At 43.7% G+C, this 20391-nt stretch overlaps 1 protein-coding gene across 1 annotated transcript in view; it reads right to left on the reverse strand.

The window, feature by feature from the left end:
* Positions 1-20391, reverse strand: part of MYO10 (myosin X) — a 196005-nt gene that overhangs the window by 92860 nt on the left and 82754 nt on the right. Inside the window, exons 4-8 of the mRNA XM_019538109.1 lie at positions 12409-12596; positions 2273-2407; positions 1349-1473; positions 447-460; positions 236-320 (exon numbers count right to left, since the gene is read on the reverse strand). Coding sequence (XP_019393654.1) covers positions 236-320; positions 447-460; positions 1349-1473; positions 2273-2407; positions 12409-12596 — 547 coding nt within the window. The remainder of the gene's footprint in view (positions 1-235; positions 321-446; positions 461-1348; positions 1474-2272; positions 2408-12408; positions 12597-20391) is intronic.

Consider the following 20391-nt stretch of genomic DNA (forward strand, 5'->3'; position numbering starts at 1 on the left):
ACTCAGTCTGTAGCAGCTGGGAATACAATCCCCAAGGTCCTGGTGACACCCATTCAGATGAGCTCAAACAACTGGCCCAATGACTTCGAATTGAATAAATAACTTCTCTTTGTCAGGTTACTAGATTACTCAGTTAAAGTATACCACACTGTCACTGTGTTTTGTGACTGGCTGAAATGCTCCTGGCAAAGAGCCACGGCAAACATTTGTGTGAGCAGTGCCCTGTTGCACTCACCTTTCTCCTCCTCCTCTATCCCTGCCAGCAGTGCATAGAATATGTGATAATTTCTCTCTCCAGGATTCTGCCTTACTACACGGTTCTGTCAAAACAAACGAAGTTTACATTTATAGAGAATTATTTTTAAAGAAGATTTATTCACCACCAATATTGGAAGAAGGCTATTCAATAAAAGAAAAGAACCGGATGAAAGCAAATGTTGACTTACTTTTTCTAATAAATCTTCAGCAGATAAAGAAAAAACAGTCAAGGAATAAAAACAGTAAAACTAATTGTGTAAAGAACATTGATTTACAAATACCTTAGAGGGCTTTAACCTCAGGAGAATGTCCATAACTGATGCCATCAGCCAGTTCTAATCCCCAGGACTTTTTTCAACAAAGAGTAATGGAGTGTTGTTGCCACGTTTGGGCAAACTAAGGTCTGAAGTGACACACTTTTCCTACCTTCTTGTTTGCTGGTTAATTTGGTCTAAAAATGAAATTCACCCCACTGCAGAAAGACTACTTGTCCCAAGACCTACAGCAGAAACATCATTCGTCCCAAAAATGCAGGCAAGATGCAGCTAAGCTTCTACAGCCAGGGTTCTGGCTACTGGGCAGGAAAAGCAACTACAATCATCCACAGTTCTGTGTATGACCTATGGGCCATGTTTAGCCTTTATAACCATGAATTCTGACAGATGTGTTACAATTACCTCAACCTTCAGTGCTCCATATTGAGCTGGCACACAGTTCAAGCACAGAGGACATGGATGTCCCCTGTGCAGCAAAACAGCCTCATACATCAGGACCTCAGCAGCTTCATACGAGTACAAAGTTTTCTCCACCATTATGTCCACAGATACGCTTCACAAGGGCTGGTGAAGGCCTGGCAATCTCTTTTCCCAGGGAATTAAAGATATTTTTAGCTTCATTCCACAGACACACATTCATCTAATAACAAAAATAATAAGAAAAGCAGCTTGTACACACAGAGAGAAAGAAAATCAGAACACTTGTTTAACACTACTCTGGGTAGGCATGGAAGGACAAAAGCAAAAGCTGACCAAAGAAGAGGTACACTTGCATTGCTGTAAAATATGAGCCAATAAAGAAGAACGGAGGATACAATCTACAATTCTTCCTCCCTGAATGTTTCCCTTCTGACAGATGTTCAGCTGAATAAACTTCCCAAAGCGACTTGAGTTGTTGTTGTAAACAGTCTTTGCGTTACCAAAAGCTTCCATAATTGGGCTGTGAAAATACGGAAGAATTATAAGAAGTATTAATTTGTGACTGCCATGCCAACTAGCACAACACCGCATTCCAGTGCTTGCAAAATGACATTATCCCGCATCAATTCCAGTTTGCACATTATCTTCCACGATGGCCGTGCTCTTGGTCATTGTCTACCTTTACATTGCTCTAAGTGTTACGTGTGTCCATACTCAGAATCTCCTTTCAGTCCATCTGCGTGTGGGGCAGATGAACTTGGCTATGCACTTCCTCTTATTTACTGACCAGCATATCATATATGGTATAATGTATATATAATATACAAATCAGTTGACATGTGGATTTTTTTTTAATAACAATAAATCAAAACAGTGAGTTCTTACTGGAGCACATCTTTGCCAAATAAGGAAGAGAGCTATCAATCCTCTTAATAGTCTCATTTCTCACAAGTTTTAAATCATTGTAGTTCCACTGAGTTTTGGTTTAGCTTAAATATATAGAGTTGTACTTTAAAACATAGACAGAGAATTTGAAAATTTATAACAAAACAAATCTAAGTTAGCATATTCCTCAAACATCCAGAATTGCAGTTTCCAGAAAGAATTTGCTGTCCAAGAATCACAACATTAGAGATGAAAAGGCCTATGGACACATCAGTCCATTTTGTGGATGCCAAGGAAACATCGTTCTGCAATGCATTCTCCACTGTTTTCTCTTAAGTCTAGCTTTAAATATCTCCTGCTTCCACAGCCATATTTCTTGCTTATTAACTACTGTGCAGCATTATAGACCACATATGGTGAAAGGAATGTGATACCTGCTCTCGAGAATAGCTTGCTCCACACAGGAGGTTTTCTCCTTACAAGACAGCTCCAGTGAATGTTGGCTCACAGCAGACAAAAACTTGAGAATCAGTTTAGTGCTTTCTGTCTTACCAGCACCACTTTCACCACTGAAAGAAAAAAAAATATCCAAGTTTCTACTTTGTCCAGGCTCACTGGAAGTAAATCCTTGGCCACCTCAAGGGCACCCATAAGCTAAAATAAAGGGAGTGATTAGTCAGGGTCGTCAAATGTTGGTAATTCAAATAAATAACATCTAAACCATTGAGACCTTCATATGGAGCAAGGAGGCATTATCCTTTAAAACCTGCTGTGAAAGTAACCAGAAACCATGGGGATACACTCCCATGGAGGCCTCCATTACATTTCTTGTATGAGGATAGCTGCGGAGGAGGAGCCTTGGTTTGAGAAGGATCGTTATTAACAGGGTGTATGAAGTCATCCTTGCAAGCTTTATGGCATCGTGTACATAAATACTATTACTACTGTTCATACTAATGTTAATAATTAAGTTTAATTTCCCCAGAGACACGGGCCTAATATATCAAGACAGACTGTGGTATTTCAGTCAGATACTGCCACGTGAAATCAAGAGAAAACCTATACATTTATCCCCCCCCTTTTTGTTTTTAAAACAATTCATAACATACAATGTTTGCATACACAGAAACATTATATAACTCTATATAAAAAGAGAGAGAGAATGTGCATATATTTTTTGCACATGCATATTTGTTTCAGCTCTAAAACATCATCTGCTTCCATAAAACTTATAAGCTGAGCCATAAAATTATATGCACTAAAGTGGACTAAACACAAAATGAAGATATACATCATGTGCTGCAGAGATTTTCATAGTTTTCATAGACATTTGGTCTGGAAGGGACCTGGAGGATCGAGTCCAGCCTCCTGCCCCATGGGCAGGAAGTCAGCAGGGATCATAGAATCCCAGCAAGATAAGCATCCAAATGCATCTTGAAGGCATTCAAAGTGGGAGCTTGAACCACCTCCGGTGGCAGTCTATTCCAAACCTTGGGGGCTCGGACAGTAAAGAAGTTCTTCCTTACGTCCAGCCTGAATTGGTCGCAGCGGAGTTTGTGACCTTTTGATCTTGTCATCCCTTGGGGCACTATAGTGAACAGACATTCCCCCAGATCCTGATGAGCACCCCTGATAAACTTATAGGTGGCCACCAGATCACCACTGAGCCTGCACTTTTCTAGGCTGAAGAGTTCCATGGCTCTCAGCCTCTCATCATAAGGTCTGTTTTCCTGACCTCTGATCATGTGCGTGGCTCTCCTCTGCGCTCTCAAGCTTCTCCACATCCTTTTTGAGTTGTGGAGCTCAAAACTGGATGCAGTACTCCAGCTGCAGCCTCACCAAGGCCGAGTACAACGAGAGAATGATGTCCAGCAATTTGCTTGAGAAGCATCTATGGATGCAAGCCAGTGTTTTGCTCGCTTTACTAGCCTCAGCATCACATTGATGCCACGCTAAGTTTAAAGATCCACTAACATTTGAAAAATGAACAATCCTGCTGATACAAACAAAATACATTATAGTACAAGCAGAATACATTTTAATTTAGCATATTTGGCTTTTGTGTCCAGTTCCATAAGCTTCAGTTGTGGTGGGTAGTTCAGAGCATAATTTAACTTCAAGTCTTATTTCTTAAAAGTTCTGTTGTCCAATCTGTTTGCGTCATACTGTAAGTCATAGGACCGAGTTCTGGTTTGAATGCATGTGGTTAACCTCCAGCAACTTCCATGGGAATTAGGGCCCTAAAGTCTTGATTTTATCCCTACACTTCAGTAAATTGGAGTTCTGCCATTAATTTTATTGGACCAGAACTGGACATGTGTATGTCATGATCTTTTGCTTGTGATAATCACAAGTGGTGGCTACAATGCTTGCTGTATATCACAAAAAGCTATTTCAAGTGAAGAGCAAAGATAAGATATAGCCCTGAAGACCCAAGATCATCATATCATGTAACGTACTCTGAGAACTTGAGGGTGAGCAGAACCAGGGAAGAGAAGTAGAGAACCTGTATGCAGTTTCAGAGATTTGTGCCTGCATGGCTTTCAAAAGTTTTCCAAAAAGTGTCAGCAGGGCTATAAAATGATTCATAACTTTGTATAAAGGGGCACTACACACTGAAGATGTTGCCGCCTGTTCTCAGCACTAGCATGCTTCCCGACTGGCTGGAATCTGCTGGGGCGGTAATTACCATGCTACAGCAGACTCGATTAATGAAGTCTGCTCTGATGCACTGTAATTACAGCATGTTGGAATAGCTTCCTTGCATGTGTATCCCTCAGAGCTGCGCTAATTGACGTGCCCCTCCCCGCATCTCCTGAAGCATGTCTATAAACGCCCCGCGTGGTGAAGCTATGCTAAGAATGCAGACTTCTTACTAATGTTGCCATCACTACCTGGGGCTCCAACAGCCAAATTTCAATCTGAAATTATTCCAGTTAAGCCAAAGGACTGTCCCTGGGGTAACCATAAGCAGTATTTGGCTAAATGCTTGTACCAGTGATGTTATTCTGGCTTCTGAAGTTGGTTGACAAATTATATCTTCCTCCTGTTTCTAGTATTGTCGGTATTGTGCATAGTTATGTCTTGCTGTTGCTTTCCCTACTCTGACATAAAAAAAAAAAAGAAAGAAAAAACCAACAGGAATGTCAAAATACCCATCAGTTTACATAACTTCCACAATGCAAGTATATTATTATATTTAGGATACCCATGATCACGAGATGGTAACAGGGCAGAGAGAGAAAAGTACAATCTGTCTAGTGCATGTTTCAAGAGTCTAAGCTTGTTCCAAGCCATTACATTCAATGTCCTGGAAACACAGGACAGCAGTCTGTGAGGTCTTCGTTCTGGAAATCTTTAATCTTTTCTCAGTGCTTATTCAAGTGCTCTAGTGGTGCAAAAATCTGAACTTTGGATTGATGCAGCAGGGAAAAGGATAAGCAAAAGAGGTTCTCTCTCTGGGGGCTCTAATATGCAAAAAGGCTGAACCAGCAAACTCCAAATCACTCCTAGGTTCAATCTTTGGGCTCTGTAATTCAAGTGATAGATAAGAAATAATCACTTCAGCAAACACAATTTTTCAAATGCACAATTTAATTTTGATTTGTCAGTCTCATAAAGTAACTCTTCTCATCAACAGCTTGGGCCCCACTCAGAGAAGAGCTCATTATGCTTAACTTCAAACTCGTATATATTTTAGGCTGTTAAATGATAAAAAAAAAAGTGAACAAAATCATGTCAAACTGTGATTTCCCATTGGAGGAACTGTCTTTCCAGGAAGATATAATTTAGATTCACAGTTTCCATTTCTTCAACTGATTTTTGTTTTTTAGCTTGAAATATTAAGTGGAAGAGCTCCTTTTACAAGGGAAAGGCATATACATGGTCAGTTTAAAAAAAAACCAAAAATTTGAAGGCGTTTCCCTACTTCTGCACTAAGAAAAAGACTGAGGGTCAGCCAAAATTTAACTGAAATGTTAGTAAAATACCTGAGCTAAATACAACCACTCTTCCTAGTCAAGACAAAACCTCCGTGCTCGAAAAGGAAGGAAATTTATTCTTCCACCTCCACAGAGATGTCCAGAATCCAGCCCAGGTTGGATGCTAGCAATTGGATTGATTTTTCCAAGTACAGCAGCATCATTTTTAATTAAATAAAAATCCTACTAATGAGTTTTCCAGTGTGGCTGCCATAATACCTGCTTGCTTGGTATTAAACTGGCACAACATGTAAGGTGCAAATCAATGGGAAGTTTAATGCAAAAGAAACTTTTCTTGAAACAGTTATGTCTTCACTGAAAGCTCGTAAATTGACCCTGCAGGTAAGTCAACACCACATACTCAGGTTTTATTTTAGGAATACACAGCTTTTTCCCTGGCAATAAGACAGTAACTGCAAATAATGTCCATAACCTGTTATAGCCCTTTCAAAGTCCCACAGGAGAATCAAATAAATATGGAAAACAGCCAAAGGGTTAAATGCCCTGAAAATCTATTCTAATATTATAAAAGCCTAAGTCTGTCTGTCTGTAATGCTTTATTTGCGCTCTGACTGGCTGTCTCGGCAGCCAATCAGAGTACCCTACACAGACAGGGACAGACAGTGGAGTGCTAGCCTGACAGTGGAGACTGAGGGGTTGGAGGAAAGGGGGCCAAGGCCAGCAGAGCCCCCCTCCCCTGCTTCTTGGAGGCAGAGGGGGATGACAGGGACTGGAGCACCTCCATAACACAGGTGACGGAGCAGGGGTGCAAGGCCAGCACCTCCCTGCGTCTGCTCCTTGGAACCAGGGGCTAGTGCCCACCTCCCACCCCCAACAACAGCCAGCAGGGAGGGAAGGCAGCGGGGAACAGGGGAAGGTGGGGAACAGGAAGAGGAGTGGGGGTTATTAGTGGCTGTACCCCCAGCCACCATGGTCACATGCCCCAGCCCTGGCCCCAGCCCAAAGTGGCGGGGGGAAGCGGGCAGCGGCCCAGGTCCCAACCCCAGCCCAAAGTGGTAGGGGAGAGAGGGGAAACAGCTCCAGCCCCGGTCCGAGGCAGGGCGGGAGAGGGGAGAAGGTACGCAGGCCTCTGTCCCTGCCTGTCCCCCTGCATCATTCTTGGTGGGCAATTGGCTATTTCTAATAATACAAAAGCCTAAGTTAGTCAGTCTGTCTGTCCATAACACTTTAATTGCACTCTGATTGGTTGATGGAAATAGCCAGAGTGCTCCAAGCATGGGGGAGCACCACCATGATTCCGAAGCCATGCTGAGGACCAGACAGAGGGAGGGGGAGCCAAGGCCAGGAGCACTGACCTTGGCTCCCCCACCCTGCTCCCTGCAAGAGGCAGAACAGTGGCAGCATGGGGCATTAGGTGGCAACACTTCATCCCAGCCCCTCCCCCCCATTCTTGACAGGCAATTGGCTAGTACTAGAATAAAAGCAGCACTGAAAAAAATCTGACTTGGCATTTTTATTGTATGCACAAACATACTGCAAATACAAAAGGCAAGCCAGGAGGGTTAAGACAACTTCATGTATAAGTGTGATTTTTATGATTCTGCTGGAAAGGGAAATGGACTTCTAAATGGAACAATCCAGGAAACTGCATCACAGCATATTCCGCGTAGCAGCGCTCCAGAACCATTTAGGAGACTGCCTGCTTCAGCAAAGTTGCAGGATAAATCACGGTACTGTGCAATTTTTAGAGTGTGGCATGTAGTTTGGTACGTTTAAATGCTGCATCATGCTTGCATAGTATCTCTACATATTAATGCAGCACCACATCACAGTGGCTGCATAATAGGTATATGCAACTCCATTTAACAATAGTACCTTTTTTTTTCCCTCCTACCTGCATTCTTGGCTACGATGCTGGAAAAATGGATTGTTCATGAACACTGAGTTCAACTGTATATTCCAACTCAATACTGTCAACAGTTATACATGCAAACTTCTGCTGTAACCTCTAGCTGGAAAAAACGGTAGCATTTAAAAACAACCCACCAGCAGGCTTTTAAATTACACTGTCAACTACTGTACTTACTGGGAAATAATTTATCTGCAAAATTTAACTGCAAAACCTTGTGGCTGCCACGTGGGGGAGCTTTATGAACAGATAATTTCAATAATGGTAAATGTCTCATTCCAGAAAAGAGATTCAACTTTCTAACAAGGTTTTCAGATACAATATAAGGAAGAAGAAATAAACACTACAAACTGCAACTTGAAAACTAATCTGACATTTTAGCTGTGCACAACAGTATTTTTTTTTTTTTTTTAAATCACAGTTCTCATGATGGTATTTCCTAAGACCTCTGTTGGTGCCACCTGTCCCAGGCAATAAGCTAACAACGCTTCCCGAATTTTGATATAGGTGGCTGAGTTCTTTTTACTGTTTTCAAACACCAAAGCGTGACCCAATAAAACCAGTAAGGCTAATTTTTTTCAGAAAATTCAAAGCAAATTAACATTCTGGGCACAGCCAAGACTCTCTAAAAGTGCCTAAGTTGCTAGGTGCCTCAAATGAAATACCTTAAAGAATCTTGTTCAAAGGGGGGACCGTCTGGCCTTTTCAAAGTCTCGCATCTGACCTCACAAAATATAAACTTTCAAAAATCAGTGTTAAACATTTTGGCACATGCTATTAGAGGTGCACCAATACATCAGTCCAATATCAAATAGGCACCGATATAAAGAAAATTAAGTGAAGGCTCCTTCCAGCGCATGTCAGCTGTACTTCTGGCACGTGGAGGCTGCAAGCAGAACTGGGAGGGGAGCTGCAGCCTCCCCAAATTTCACCCTAGCCCCTTCCCAGCACCACCACTGCCAGCCTTGAACACAGCTGCCACATGCCAGAAAGATCCTGGCACAGCCCTGGTTCCAGCCCGCAGCTGCAGCTTCCCCCTGCCTACCATGCCCTCCCCCAGGATGTGCACAGCAGCAGAGGCCACCTCCTTCCCCCGCACCCCTAGATAAGCTGCAGCTCTGTCCCATACCCTGTCCTGCCTGTGGAGTGCCTGCCCCAGCCCCACTCCCTCCCTGACCACAGGGCCCTTGATCTGCCCCCCATACCTCTCCCCTGCTCCCTGTCCACCACAACAGACTTGCCAGCTACACACAGTTGTATCAAAAATTGGATCAGTATTAACCGATATGCCTCCTTAAAAATAGGCTATCGATACTGGCCCCCGAAATCTCTATTGGTACGTCCTTACATGCTATTAATGTTTAGACTCCCACATAAGCAGGAAAAAAAAGTTGTTTCATAAAGCAGAAACCAAACGCTAATTTTTCCTTGCACCTTTTTAATTTTTACTGAGTTAATTTTCTTTATATTCTGTGGAAGCAAAACACATATTTATGAAGTTGTGCTGTGGTGCTTGCCTGAAACATTACATTTTGCAACCATTAACTTGGTATACGAGTTACAATGAAGCATTATTGGCTGCTGCCAAAGCCTCCACCAGCTTCTTCTCCCCCACCTCACCCCGATGTCTGTGGGCAGTCCCTGCTCCCCAGTCAACACCCCTCCTCTCCTGCAACACAGATGTCTGTGGGAGGTCCCTGCTCACTGCTGTCGACACAGGTGGCCCCTGCTTGCCGATGCTGACACTGACGCTGGCATCTGCAAGCGGTCCCCACTTGCCACCACGGTGCCTCCCCCAGTCTCAGGAGGCACCAGTCATTCATGCAATGATACCTGTACATGGGTGGAAAGAAGCCAGTCATAAATTTGAAACTCTAACAATGGTTTGTCTGTACATAAAAGGCAAAGTGCTCAGGAGATGAAATCTATTCCAGGACCTGCCATTGGGCCTGCTGGACAACCTTGGTGAAGTAACTTTGCCATTCAGTGTTTTAAGAGGTAATAAGTGGCATTGTCATTTTTTGTAAAGTATGCTGAAAACTGCTTTAAGAGCAAGGTATTGTTATTTTTACTGAGCACTCCTCCAAAGGCTTTGTGCACAAAGTGTTTCCACATGCCCTGATTAGGGCTCCAGGGACAAATCTAGTTTCAAACATTTTGTTGACACTTCACTTGATAATAACTGTACAACTGATTAGACACACAAAGTGCAAAAGTGGAGAGAGCAAGTATGCTCTCCGTCAGAAAAAATGAATGCATCAGCACAAAGAAGCCAACATAGAGCACTGGCAAAGACAAAATACTGTTCAGGAGTCAGTTGAACAAACACGTTAACCAAGTTTATCATTCATAATATTATGAGGACAATAATCTTCAAACTGCTAACATGGTTGACTGACAATGCTTCCCCTGTATCTGTCATCAAACCAGTTGCTGTTGTTGTGATAGGTCACATATGTAGGTCATTCTTCACCAGCTCTTTTCTGGAGCCAAATAATTATCGTGAAAAATTAACAGAGTTTTCTACTGCCTCTTGTGTCTGTAAGCTAGATGCATCTGATGGAGTGTAGGATTTCGTCCGACACCCACGTCTTTCTGGCAAAGTCCCTTCCCTACCGCTTGGTATGCCAGGGTGCTGTAGCAACTGCTCATATTTACTTGATCCTTTCACCAGAGCTGTGATTGCCACTCATAATGAAAGCCAGCCTTTGTTTCTGTGACATATGTTGAAAAGTGCCTCTTGTCTTAACACACAACAGCATAAAGCAGAACTGAAAGTCACACCAGGGGCTGCCAGGCAGGCACCAGAAGTGGTGTCACATCCCAGTAATTAAGTGTAAATAGGCAGTAGGTCAGAAGCCTCCTGACATCATGCCATAAGAATATGACTCCACTTGGTTTCTGAGGCAGTGACTGATCTTTTTGTATTTTATTGGTCTATGAAATGCCATCTGGACTCAGCTTTACATAATCATTATACATAGTCAAAAAAGCAACTCTGCTTCTATGCTGTCACTAAACAGGATTTGTGAAGATGGTGGAAAGGCACTGGTAGGTAAGAGCTTGTTAGTGTCATTTAAGGGGCAATGTCATCAAACCTGTTTCACATTTCAATAATAGTAAAGTTCTGGGCTATATGTGGATGCTCATTCTGTTCAAGTTAAACCACAAGAGTCAGTGCCCTCTAAAGTTGGGAAAACCCTACTGTCTTGACTGGGGTGATGTCGTAGAGCAGCTCTTAGCCAGTCACTTCCTTTCAAGGCTCAGCCAGACCCCTGACAACTGTCAAACCCCATAAAGGGAGCAAGAGTGGATGAACATTTAAACCATTCTCCTCCTCCCCCCCTCGCAGAAATGGCACCTTTTTGTTTCCAGAGATTTCAGTCCAACTCTGAGTTATTTTATCTATCTGAACTTTCCCTCCATGCATTACTCAGGCAGTTCTCTTTCAAAACAGTAATACTGAATCCATTCCTAGGGCCTGTCAGGAAATATGGAACCATTTGTTTGTATTTATCAATACTGTTAAAAAAAACAGGTGGAAGCTATTTCAAACGAGTTGAGAGCATTAAGCATTAAGCCATCTGTTTTAAAACTCTGTATCCCAACAGTTCTTGTTAACTGGCAAAAGTTATGGTATCATGCTCAGAGGACAAGGATGCGGAGCAAGAGTCCTGGGTTTCCTCCCCCACCACAAAACTGCACTGGCAGCAGATAATTCTGGATAAATCCTGAATTCTAAGTTCTCTCTGCCCCCACTTCTTCATATCCAATTTGAGTAAACTTTATTGATATAATGAGGCTGTTATGTGGAACTAATTAATTGATCAGGATTCAGTCGGAAATCCAGCTGTGCAGAGGATGCAAGGTAGAAGGCAATCCTGTGCTGCTGTTGCTGCCGCCTCCTCCCCACCCCGCCCTACATAAGCTTCCTACATCATCAGATCCTGTACAGGGTGAAAAACAGCAGATCCCAGGCAGCTATCCCCCATCCTGGCACTAGGTATTCAGGGCACAAAACAGGCAAAGTAAGCATCAGCCAGCACAGTTCACATAGGAGGAAGGAAGCTGCATCAAGAGAGAAGCTGGCTCATTTAACTTCTTCCCCTCATCAAGGGGGAAAAACAGACCGAGCCCCGACCAAGGACTACTGAAGCACAAACTGTTTTTTGTGCAAATGAGATTCTGAATCCCAGCACAGAGCAGACCAAACAGGAAACTATTAAATCTTTGTTAAACCAAAGCATCAATAAAAAGAATGAGGTAAATCAATTGCGCTGCTTATTAAATGTCCAACTCCTTGGATGGCTATTTTTACCATTAGTATGATTGCTGTTTACAGGCTCCCTGCAGGTCCTTTTGTGACAGATGCAGTTTTCAAAAGTATTGAAGATGAATTATCAAAATTGCCTGTCTGGACAGGCAGAAGCCAGGGGAAGAAGCGAAGCATTTGAAGTAAAGAGAGGAGAACAGCCAAAAGTGTGGAAAACTTGGATATTTTTTCATTAAATGACTGCAAAGAGAGTCTTGTCTTTCAAAGACTGCTCGCGATCATACAAACTGCCCTAGAACCGAGGATTAATGAGGTTAAAGGAAAAGCCTCAGAACATACTTTAATTTAGTCCACTCCCTCCCCCAGCCAGTTTCAAGTATTTGTTCCCAAATTACCTTCAAAAGCTTGGCAGGAAGAGCAGGGGTAATTAAAGCAATAGCCACTTACCTGATAAGAATACACTGGTTGTCATGACGTTTCCATAGGCAGCGGTAACACTCATTAGCAACAGCAAAGATATGAGGGGAAATCTCCCCCAGATGGTGCCTGCTGTACTGCTCCACAGTGGTACGGTCATACAATCCTGGAATGGTCTTGTAGGGGTTCACAGAGGCAACAATGGAGCCAATATATGTCTGCAAATACAGTAGGATTAAGTGACTCATTGTATACATGCTGGGGACCAGGAACAAGCTCTTTTGGGCAAGAAAGAAGTTGGCCATTTGCTTGGAAAAGCCTTGCATCCTGTGGGTATCATTAAAACCAAGTGTCCAGAATTTTTTTTTTGTGCTTTGCACTGACCTCGCATGCCAGGCCTCAAACAAAGGCAGTACTCTGTTAAACAGTTCTACCTGCACCAAGCTTTTGGTGTTAACTCTCACTATGCAGCTGGATTTGGTCTAGGTTAGCATCATCTTGAACTGCATAGCCACGCCAGTGAATGTGGATGAAAGTTCACTTTACATGGTTCCCAGGGGCTGAAAATGTCATGTTAAAATACATGTGTGGTTTCCTAGTGAAGTAGCAGAATTCTGTTGTACTATCCACAGCACCAAAAAGCTCCCACTGCACATGAGAACACATGCATCTCAGGCCACTATGTGCTAGCACTCTTAAGACAATGCAGGGAGACCTAAAGGAAGGAGCATAAAAACATAAAGCAGGGCCACATCACATTGATTGTGCAATCTGCTCATTAATTGTGCAATGAATTTAGACATGCTACACATGCAAAGCAACTGTCACAATAAAAATGGCCAACCAGCCACAAGGATGCTCCTTGAAAAATGTAGAACATTTTGTAGCTGATTTCTATCAAGCTTTAATTTCAATGTGTGGCACATCACAGACAGGGTGACGCTCTTTGACCAGGTCCTCCAGCATCCCAGAGTAGACTGCTCTGTCTCCCTACTTCATTTCTGCAAGGAGACTCATGCTAAACTCTGCTGTCCCAGGGTTCTTAGCAAATGGGTGGTCAACCTGCAGCACATAAGCCACATGGGGAGGCTCTGTTGTGGCACATATTGGACTGAGGAGGAAAAGAGCAGTACAGGGGCAGATAAGGCTGGGAGGAGAAAGCAGAGCATTGCACCACACAGGGAGCACAGGTTAGGAAGCCAAAAGCTGAGCAGCAGATCAGGCAAGGAAAAGGGAGCAAGTGACACTTAAGGAGAGTGTGGAGCTGATTTGTGGCACCCTGCCAAAAAGTTGGCCCCATTGCCTTACAGGATTTGTCACAACTCAGCCCCTCCTCCCTTTCCCCAATCAGCCTTTATAGCTGCTTCTTTAAGGAGCCACTAGACAGGGGTGGGTAAAATACAGTTTGCAGGCAGCATTTGGCCCACCAACACATTTTGTGCAGCCCATGGCTTCATGCTGTCAGGGAGAGACACAGGGGAAAGCCCAGGCCATAGCGCACGCAGCCAGTCCCTCTGCCCCCAGGTGCGCAGTGGGGGTGGAGCGGTGCAGTGGTTGGACTCCATGAGTGTCATAGCAGTACAGTTCCAGCCCCTTCCCCTCCATGCTCGCTGACGCACACGTGCAGCAGTGGCCAGCAATTTGCCAGGCTCTGGACACTGGTGCAGCCACTTGTAGTCTTGCGGCTGCCTGCTACAAGCAGTCCAGGCTCTGGGCAGACAGGCAGCCACGAGCCTGCAAGCAGCTGCACTAGGGTCCAGAATACTAGGTGCGCCTCACGGTGGATGGGGGAAGGGGAGGAACTGGCCCCTTTCCTGCTGCAGACCAGGCACTGGTCGCATGTGCAGGAGCAGCACAGACCTTGCCAAGACCTGCCAGCCCTCGCCCCACCTCGGCATAAGAGGGACAAGGGCCACAGCCAAGGTCTGTGCTACCCCGTGGATCCTGGCTCAGTGCAGCAAGCCATGCCGCATCCCCAGGGCCAAGGCTCAGGCCCAGTATGTAGCTTCCTTGGCTACCGCATGGATGAGCTCTCCAGGGACAGGAGACATGAATGGGGGTAGTGGGGTCCAAGACTACCCTGCCAGAACCCTGCTGTATGGGGCCACTGTACTTGCATAGCTTGCCTTGCACTTTGCAGCCAGGCACAGCAGAATGGGGTCAGGGATGTGCCCCCTTTGCCCCACTCCTGAGACCAGCCTGGGACTCTGGACCCTGGTGTAGCTGCTTGCAACCTCACAGCTGCCTGCCACCTGGCTCAGGCTCTGGGCAGCTACTGCCTCCCATGGAGCCCAGGCTGCTTGTAGCATGGCTTGCAGCAATAATTAAAGCTGCAGTGAGATTTAGTAATGTGCCCCTGCCCCCAATTTGAAGTGCAGGGACGCCAATACATGAGACATGGAGACTGGCTGGAACGCACTAATTAGCATGCTCCAGCAGATTCGACTGACATGTTTTAATTGCAGTGCGTCAGAGCAGCTACCTTGCACATATATAAACAACCAGAGTGTCCAGCAAGTGTGGCATCCCAGGAGATAGTCTGGGTGAAGCAGCAGGAACTTCCTGATATGGCAGGATAGCAACAAGATTCAGATCCAGACCTTCACAATAGCAGTAGCACAGCAACAACAGAAAAGTGTGTGCATGTACATGCACGCGCACGCTGCAGGCAAGTCAACAGGAAGTACTCCTGAACATTACGTACCCAACTAGCCATACACCTAATCCCCAATACCACCACTTGCTTCTTCCTGTCCTGTAGGAATCCCCCGACTTGGGGGAGTATCCTCAGAGGACACTATGACATCAGCTGGACTGCAGGTCTCATTTCAGGAATCATTTATCTGCTTCCCAGCTTAATGTCCTTCATCCCTGTGTCTCCTATCCTCCTCAAAAAGCATCGAGGCCGCTGCAGTAGGGACAGGACTCCTCTACAAAGTCCCCAGAAGCATTCAGCTACTCTTCTACTCTCTCCCTCTCTCACTTTAACTTATTTTCTATTTCAGTAAGTAGACTCTTCAAATACAACAGAGTCAAGCTGGATAGGATCATTTCATCCCAAGCAAAGACTTCTTTTCTGAGAATGTATGCTCAGCCGGTGTTCTGAAGATTGCACATTGCAACTGTGATTCCAAGTCCATCCTGGTGGCCAGCAGGTTTTAAAATCAGATGTAATAGGATACATTCTGGTTCTCTAAGGAGCTGGTGCAATTCAAAGCATTATTTGGCTCAGGACGCTTGAGCTTTGCTGATTCACTCCAAGGCCTTTCTTCCATTCAGCAAAGTATACAGGGATGAAAAAACTAAACAGTTCCTGCCTGCTGCCTTCCCAGTCCAGCAATGTACATCCCCCCAAGAGTGTCATCTTAAATGCTTCCTTCCTTTCAGCTTCCCTGTCTGACAAGATGTTAAAAACTGATGACATTTGCTTAGCTTCGCTTTTCCAGCGTCTGATCTGTACTTCAGTAAATTCTCTTGCTTCTACTTCCTTCCCCACGTGGTATACACATCTCTAACCTATCACCACCTGGTCACTCCTTAATACTTGGTCTTGTTTCTCATGGTTCTTTTGCTGTCCTAACCCCTACCTCATCAATATGTCTGCTTCACATTTACAATCAGACCCAATATAAGCAGATGCTTTATAAGCTGATGCGAGGACAGCTTTATTATTATTAAGGGAACATTATTCTCCATCATCACCTTTGTATGTTGTATATGTATGTACCTATGTTTGTTTTACAAAAATTCTCACGCTGTGGAACAATCATTAGGGTTCCTGTAAAGTTTGGAAGGAAAACAATCCAAACATAACATCACTGATCACATGAAAAACACAGAGATAATCCACTCTGTTTTTTATGGGCATTCCCTTAAGGATTCTGGAATGATCTCCAAGTAACAGCATCCTGCACAGAACTCTACCTAGGGTGATATAGATTCCAGAGCTGGTTGGGCTAGGGAAGCCTGTAGTGAGTGAATGCCATGGGGACATGGTCAGTTAGGCCAAATACTAAGCACCTCAGGCATTTATACATAAACTTTTTTGTCTCACAATGCACCAGATATCAACTGCTTTGGAGCAGGCTCGAAGTAAAGCACCTCTGATGTGTTTTAGTTCAGAAGTGTACCTTTGCCATTTTCTCAATGCTGACATGCATTTAGCTGCTTATAAGTATGTGTAAAAATGCCCCTAGTTCTTTATCTCATTATTGAGTCTTAAGTGTTTGAGTTAAGGTGACCTCAGGAACCTGGGACAAAATATCCCATTGATACCAATTTCAGTTAGATGGATTATAAACATTCACTTTTGTAACAGAGCAGAATAACATGACCATCCTGGTCATCTACGGACAAACCACTTGCTTTTTTCTCCAGTGGTTTCTATTATTAGTGCAATGACTTCAGAAACGGGAAGATTTTATTACATAGCAACTTGTTTGCTATTTCTTGTTCCAAATAATGCAAGAGAAAAAAGGTCAAGAGAAGCCTGCTTCTGCACCATCTTTCTTAAGAATATGAAACAGCCTTTTGCATGGTATAGGGGAATTTTTTTTTTATACTTCAATTTCTGAGCTACATAAAACCTTTGATCAAAGTTAATCTTTACTATCACTATAAGAAAAATCTCCTTTGTCAGAAAAACAGTGGCCAGCACAGTCTGGGGGATAACACATGCCCCAACATTAATGCAGTGAACCACAAAGAACAACATGGAGGAAGATTTATCAGATTAGGCGACAATGGCAGGTAAGGCACATGACCCCTGAAAGCCAGCCCAAAGCACCTTACAAACTATATGCTCAGTAATTCTCTCTTTGAATTTCTTCTTCAGTTTCTTTAAACCTCAAGAACACAACTTCCAATCAAGCAGACCCTAGGTTCCAAAAGCGCTGCTGTCTTGCCACTTGCATATTCATTTTCTTTTGTGTAAAGCAAACTGGCATGAACTGCTATCAAATTGTAATGCTAGCATTTCTACCCACGTTCCACAAACAAGATTGATTAAACAGAATAAAAGAATGAAAACTCAGGCCTACAAAAATAAACTACTGTTTTTCTCCCAAACCACTGCTAATGAAAGCCCAAACCAGAGGTGGGCAAAATATGGCCTATGGGCCGCATCCAGCCTACTAGGCCATTCTATCCAGCCCGTGGGGCTCCTAAAAATTTAGAAAATATTTATCTGCTCCTGGCTGCCCGTCAAAGATGACAGGAGACAGAGGCAGTAGGACCTAGGGGGAGCCTCAGCAGGACTGGGCAGCCCAGCCTTGTCCCATCCCCAGCCATTTCCCTGCCTTCCTGCCCCTGCACCACCTGACTTCTGGGAGCATGGGGCCTATTGGTACCAGGGGGAAGGGGGGAAGAGAGAGTGTGGCGGGGGAGGGACTCTGTGTGTGTATGTGTTCGCAAGGTGAGTCCCACACACACCCCACCATACACATGCACCCACACCCCCCTCGCACTGCCATACGTTTAGACCTGACACCCCCTCACACATCCTAGCCACCCTCCCCACCACACACAACCCCCCACAAACCCCATACCCACCCACACCCCACATCCACACACATGCTTTCTTACCCCCACATCAACAACCATACCTTCCCCCACACCTCACATACCCACACCCTCCCCCACAAACCTATGCCTACTCTCCACAATATACAAGGGTAAGATCTCCTCTATGTACACTACACACACACACACACACAAACTAGGACAAAAATATTTTCTGAAATCAAATTAATGAATGTTTTAGATATTTGCTTTTTAGAATATAATTTGGTATTTTTCTGGTTTCGCTGAAAGGAGTACTTCCAAGGGGCAATGGGAGGGACTTCTGGTGGCAAAGGTCAGGGGGCCGAACTCCCAATCACAAGATGGTCACCAGGGAGTGGGGCACCTGTCAAGGGGTGGGGCTACCCATTTGGCCCTCAACAGCTTGCCTAAACTGGGTAAGTGGCCCTCCACCTGAAATAACTGCCTGCCCTGGCCTAAACTACCTACCTGTCCTCATTAAACACAGGAACAGCCACACTAGATTAGCCCGGTAGTGAAATCTGCCTGGTAATCTGTCTCAATAGCAGCCAGGATCCAACAGATGTACTTAGGGGTACTGCTAGGATGAGGAACATACAGCTCTGGGGTGTTCCATGCAGAGAAGTTTATTCACATCCAAGGCAGTGAGGAGCTGGCTCATTCATTTAAGCCTGACAGTTTATATCCCTATTTTCAGCCTATGTAATTGTGGATATTTTCATTAACTGCAAAAAAGGTAGTGTATTTAAAAAAGACTTAAGCTCTTGTGCCTTGGTATTCTGTAGCAATGAGTTTGGGTGGCTACTGATGTACTATTGAAAAAAAACATCAGTTTCAGGTTATCTTTCTAGTTCATTAAGTATCTCTTATTCTTGGAGATGAAAGACATACTACTTTTCATTAAAGCCACAGTAGTTACAAAGCCAAAGCAGGACAGAGGTCCAATATGTTATAGGAAATGTTGCTCTTGTATGCTGGGTAAAACCTCTCTCATATCCCTCATTCAAAGACCATTTGCAAAAACAAGTTGTATGTGCCTGGTACCCAGATTGGGACTACTTTCCAGCCCAGATGGAGGATACGGAGCAAATCATAAGAATAATCAGAATTTCCTCATTTGGTAGCAAAATTGTCCATTTTGTGAAAGCAAAAACAAATTTGTGAATAAGCATCTGCGCACAAAAACCAGAATTGTTTTTTATGGTATAGTTTTTACACCAAAAATATATCCCTACTGACCCTCATTTGTACTATAAATTGAAGCAGTTAGCATCAGAAATGCATGTCCTAGAGATGAACTATTAAACTGCCCCATTGTGCTAACACTATGAAGGAACGGCTCAGACAGGGCCATTCAGAAGGAAATGAGTTCACATAAAAGTGTATCATTTCCACTATACTGAAAACAGCGTGGATTCCATTATCTGTTGCTGTCACCCTGCAACTGCTATTCTGATTTAAAATTAAAAGTTACTTCCTTTGGTAAGGACACTCACAGGAAAAAAGTAAGGGCAGCTTTTACATTTGCCAGTGGAATGACAGGCAGATTTCTAAAGATTTCACTTTCTTTAAAAGGTTAAAAAAATATTTAAAAAGGAATAAAATGAACATTTTCCACCCTCCCGACTCCACCATAAGCCAAAGTTACTTCACCAGTAGTAAGACCTTAGACAGGGAAACTCACTAGTTTGTACCTACTACACGACCAAAGCAAAAATTTAGTCACACCCACACTAACTGCTGAAAGTCATTTTTGAGGGCAAAAGTAAAGTCCAAAATCAAAACTATCACCTCATGATCACAGTTGGGAATCTACTGGATATTTTAATTTATGACATGAAACAGCCAGCAAGTTATTTTAAGCAGCCCAGGTCCTAACAGGCTCTTTTTAGTACTAGAGCCATATATTAAATAAATAAATAAATACGTTAGAGTATTAAAGAAAGGGAGCTACCTTTTAAAAATACCTTGCAAGAGAAAAAATAGCCTGGTGCCCCAACACATTTTGTCCTCATTTTCTTTATAACACAAAACAGGACAATTATAGAATCATAGAAAATTAGGGTTGGAAGGGACCTCAGGAGATCACATCTAGTCCAATCCCCTGCTCAAAGCAGGACCATCCCCAACTACATCATCCTAGCCAAGGCTTTGTCTAGCCAGGTCTTAAAAATCTCCAAGGATGGAGATTCTACAACCTCTCTGGGTAACCTGTTCCAGAGAATGAGGCATTCTTTTTCTTTTTAGGAGACTTTTTATATAAAAAAATCAGATCCTGTCAAGTCAAGCTGACATTATGATGACCAGAATAGTTCAATCAGGGCAGCACTAGACTGAGGAAACTGAAAAGGTAAGAACTAAGAAAGGAAGGGTTTTAGTTAAACATTTAAGCCACTTTTCAGCTTTGTTTCATTTTCTTACCGCTCCTCTTGAAGTTCACTAACATGCTGGGAGGGGGAGCAAGCATCAGCT

Source organism: Crocodylus porosus, unplaced genomic scaffold, assembly GCF_001723895.1.
Source record: "Crocodylus porosus isolate Cpor-Errol unplaced genomic scaffold, CroPor_comp1, whole genome shotgun sequence".
NCBI classification, from domain to species: Eukaryota; Metazoa; Chordata; order Crocodylia; family Crocodylidae; genus Crocodylus; species Crocodylus porosus.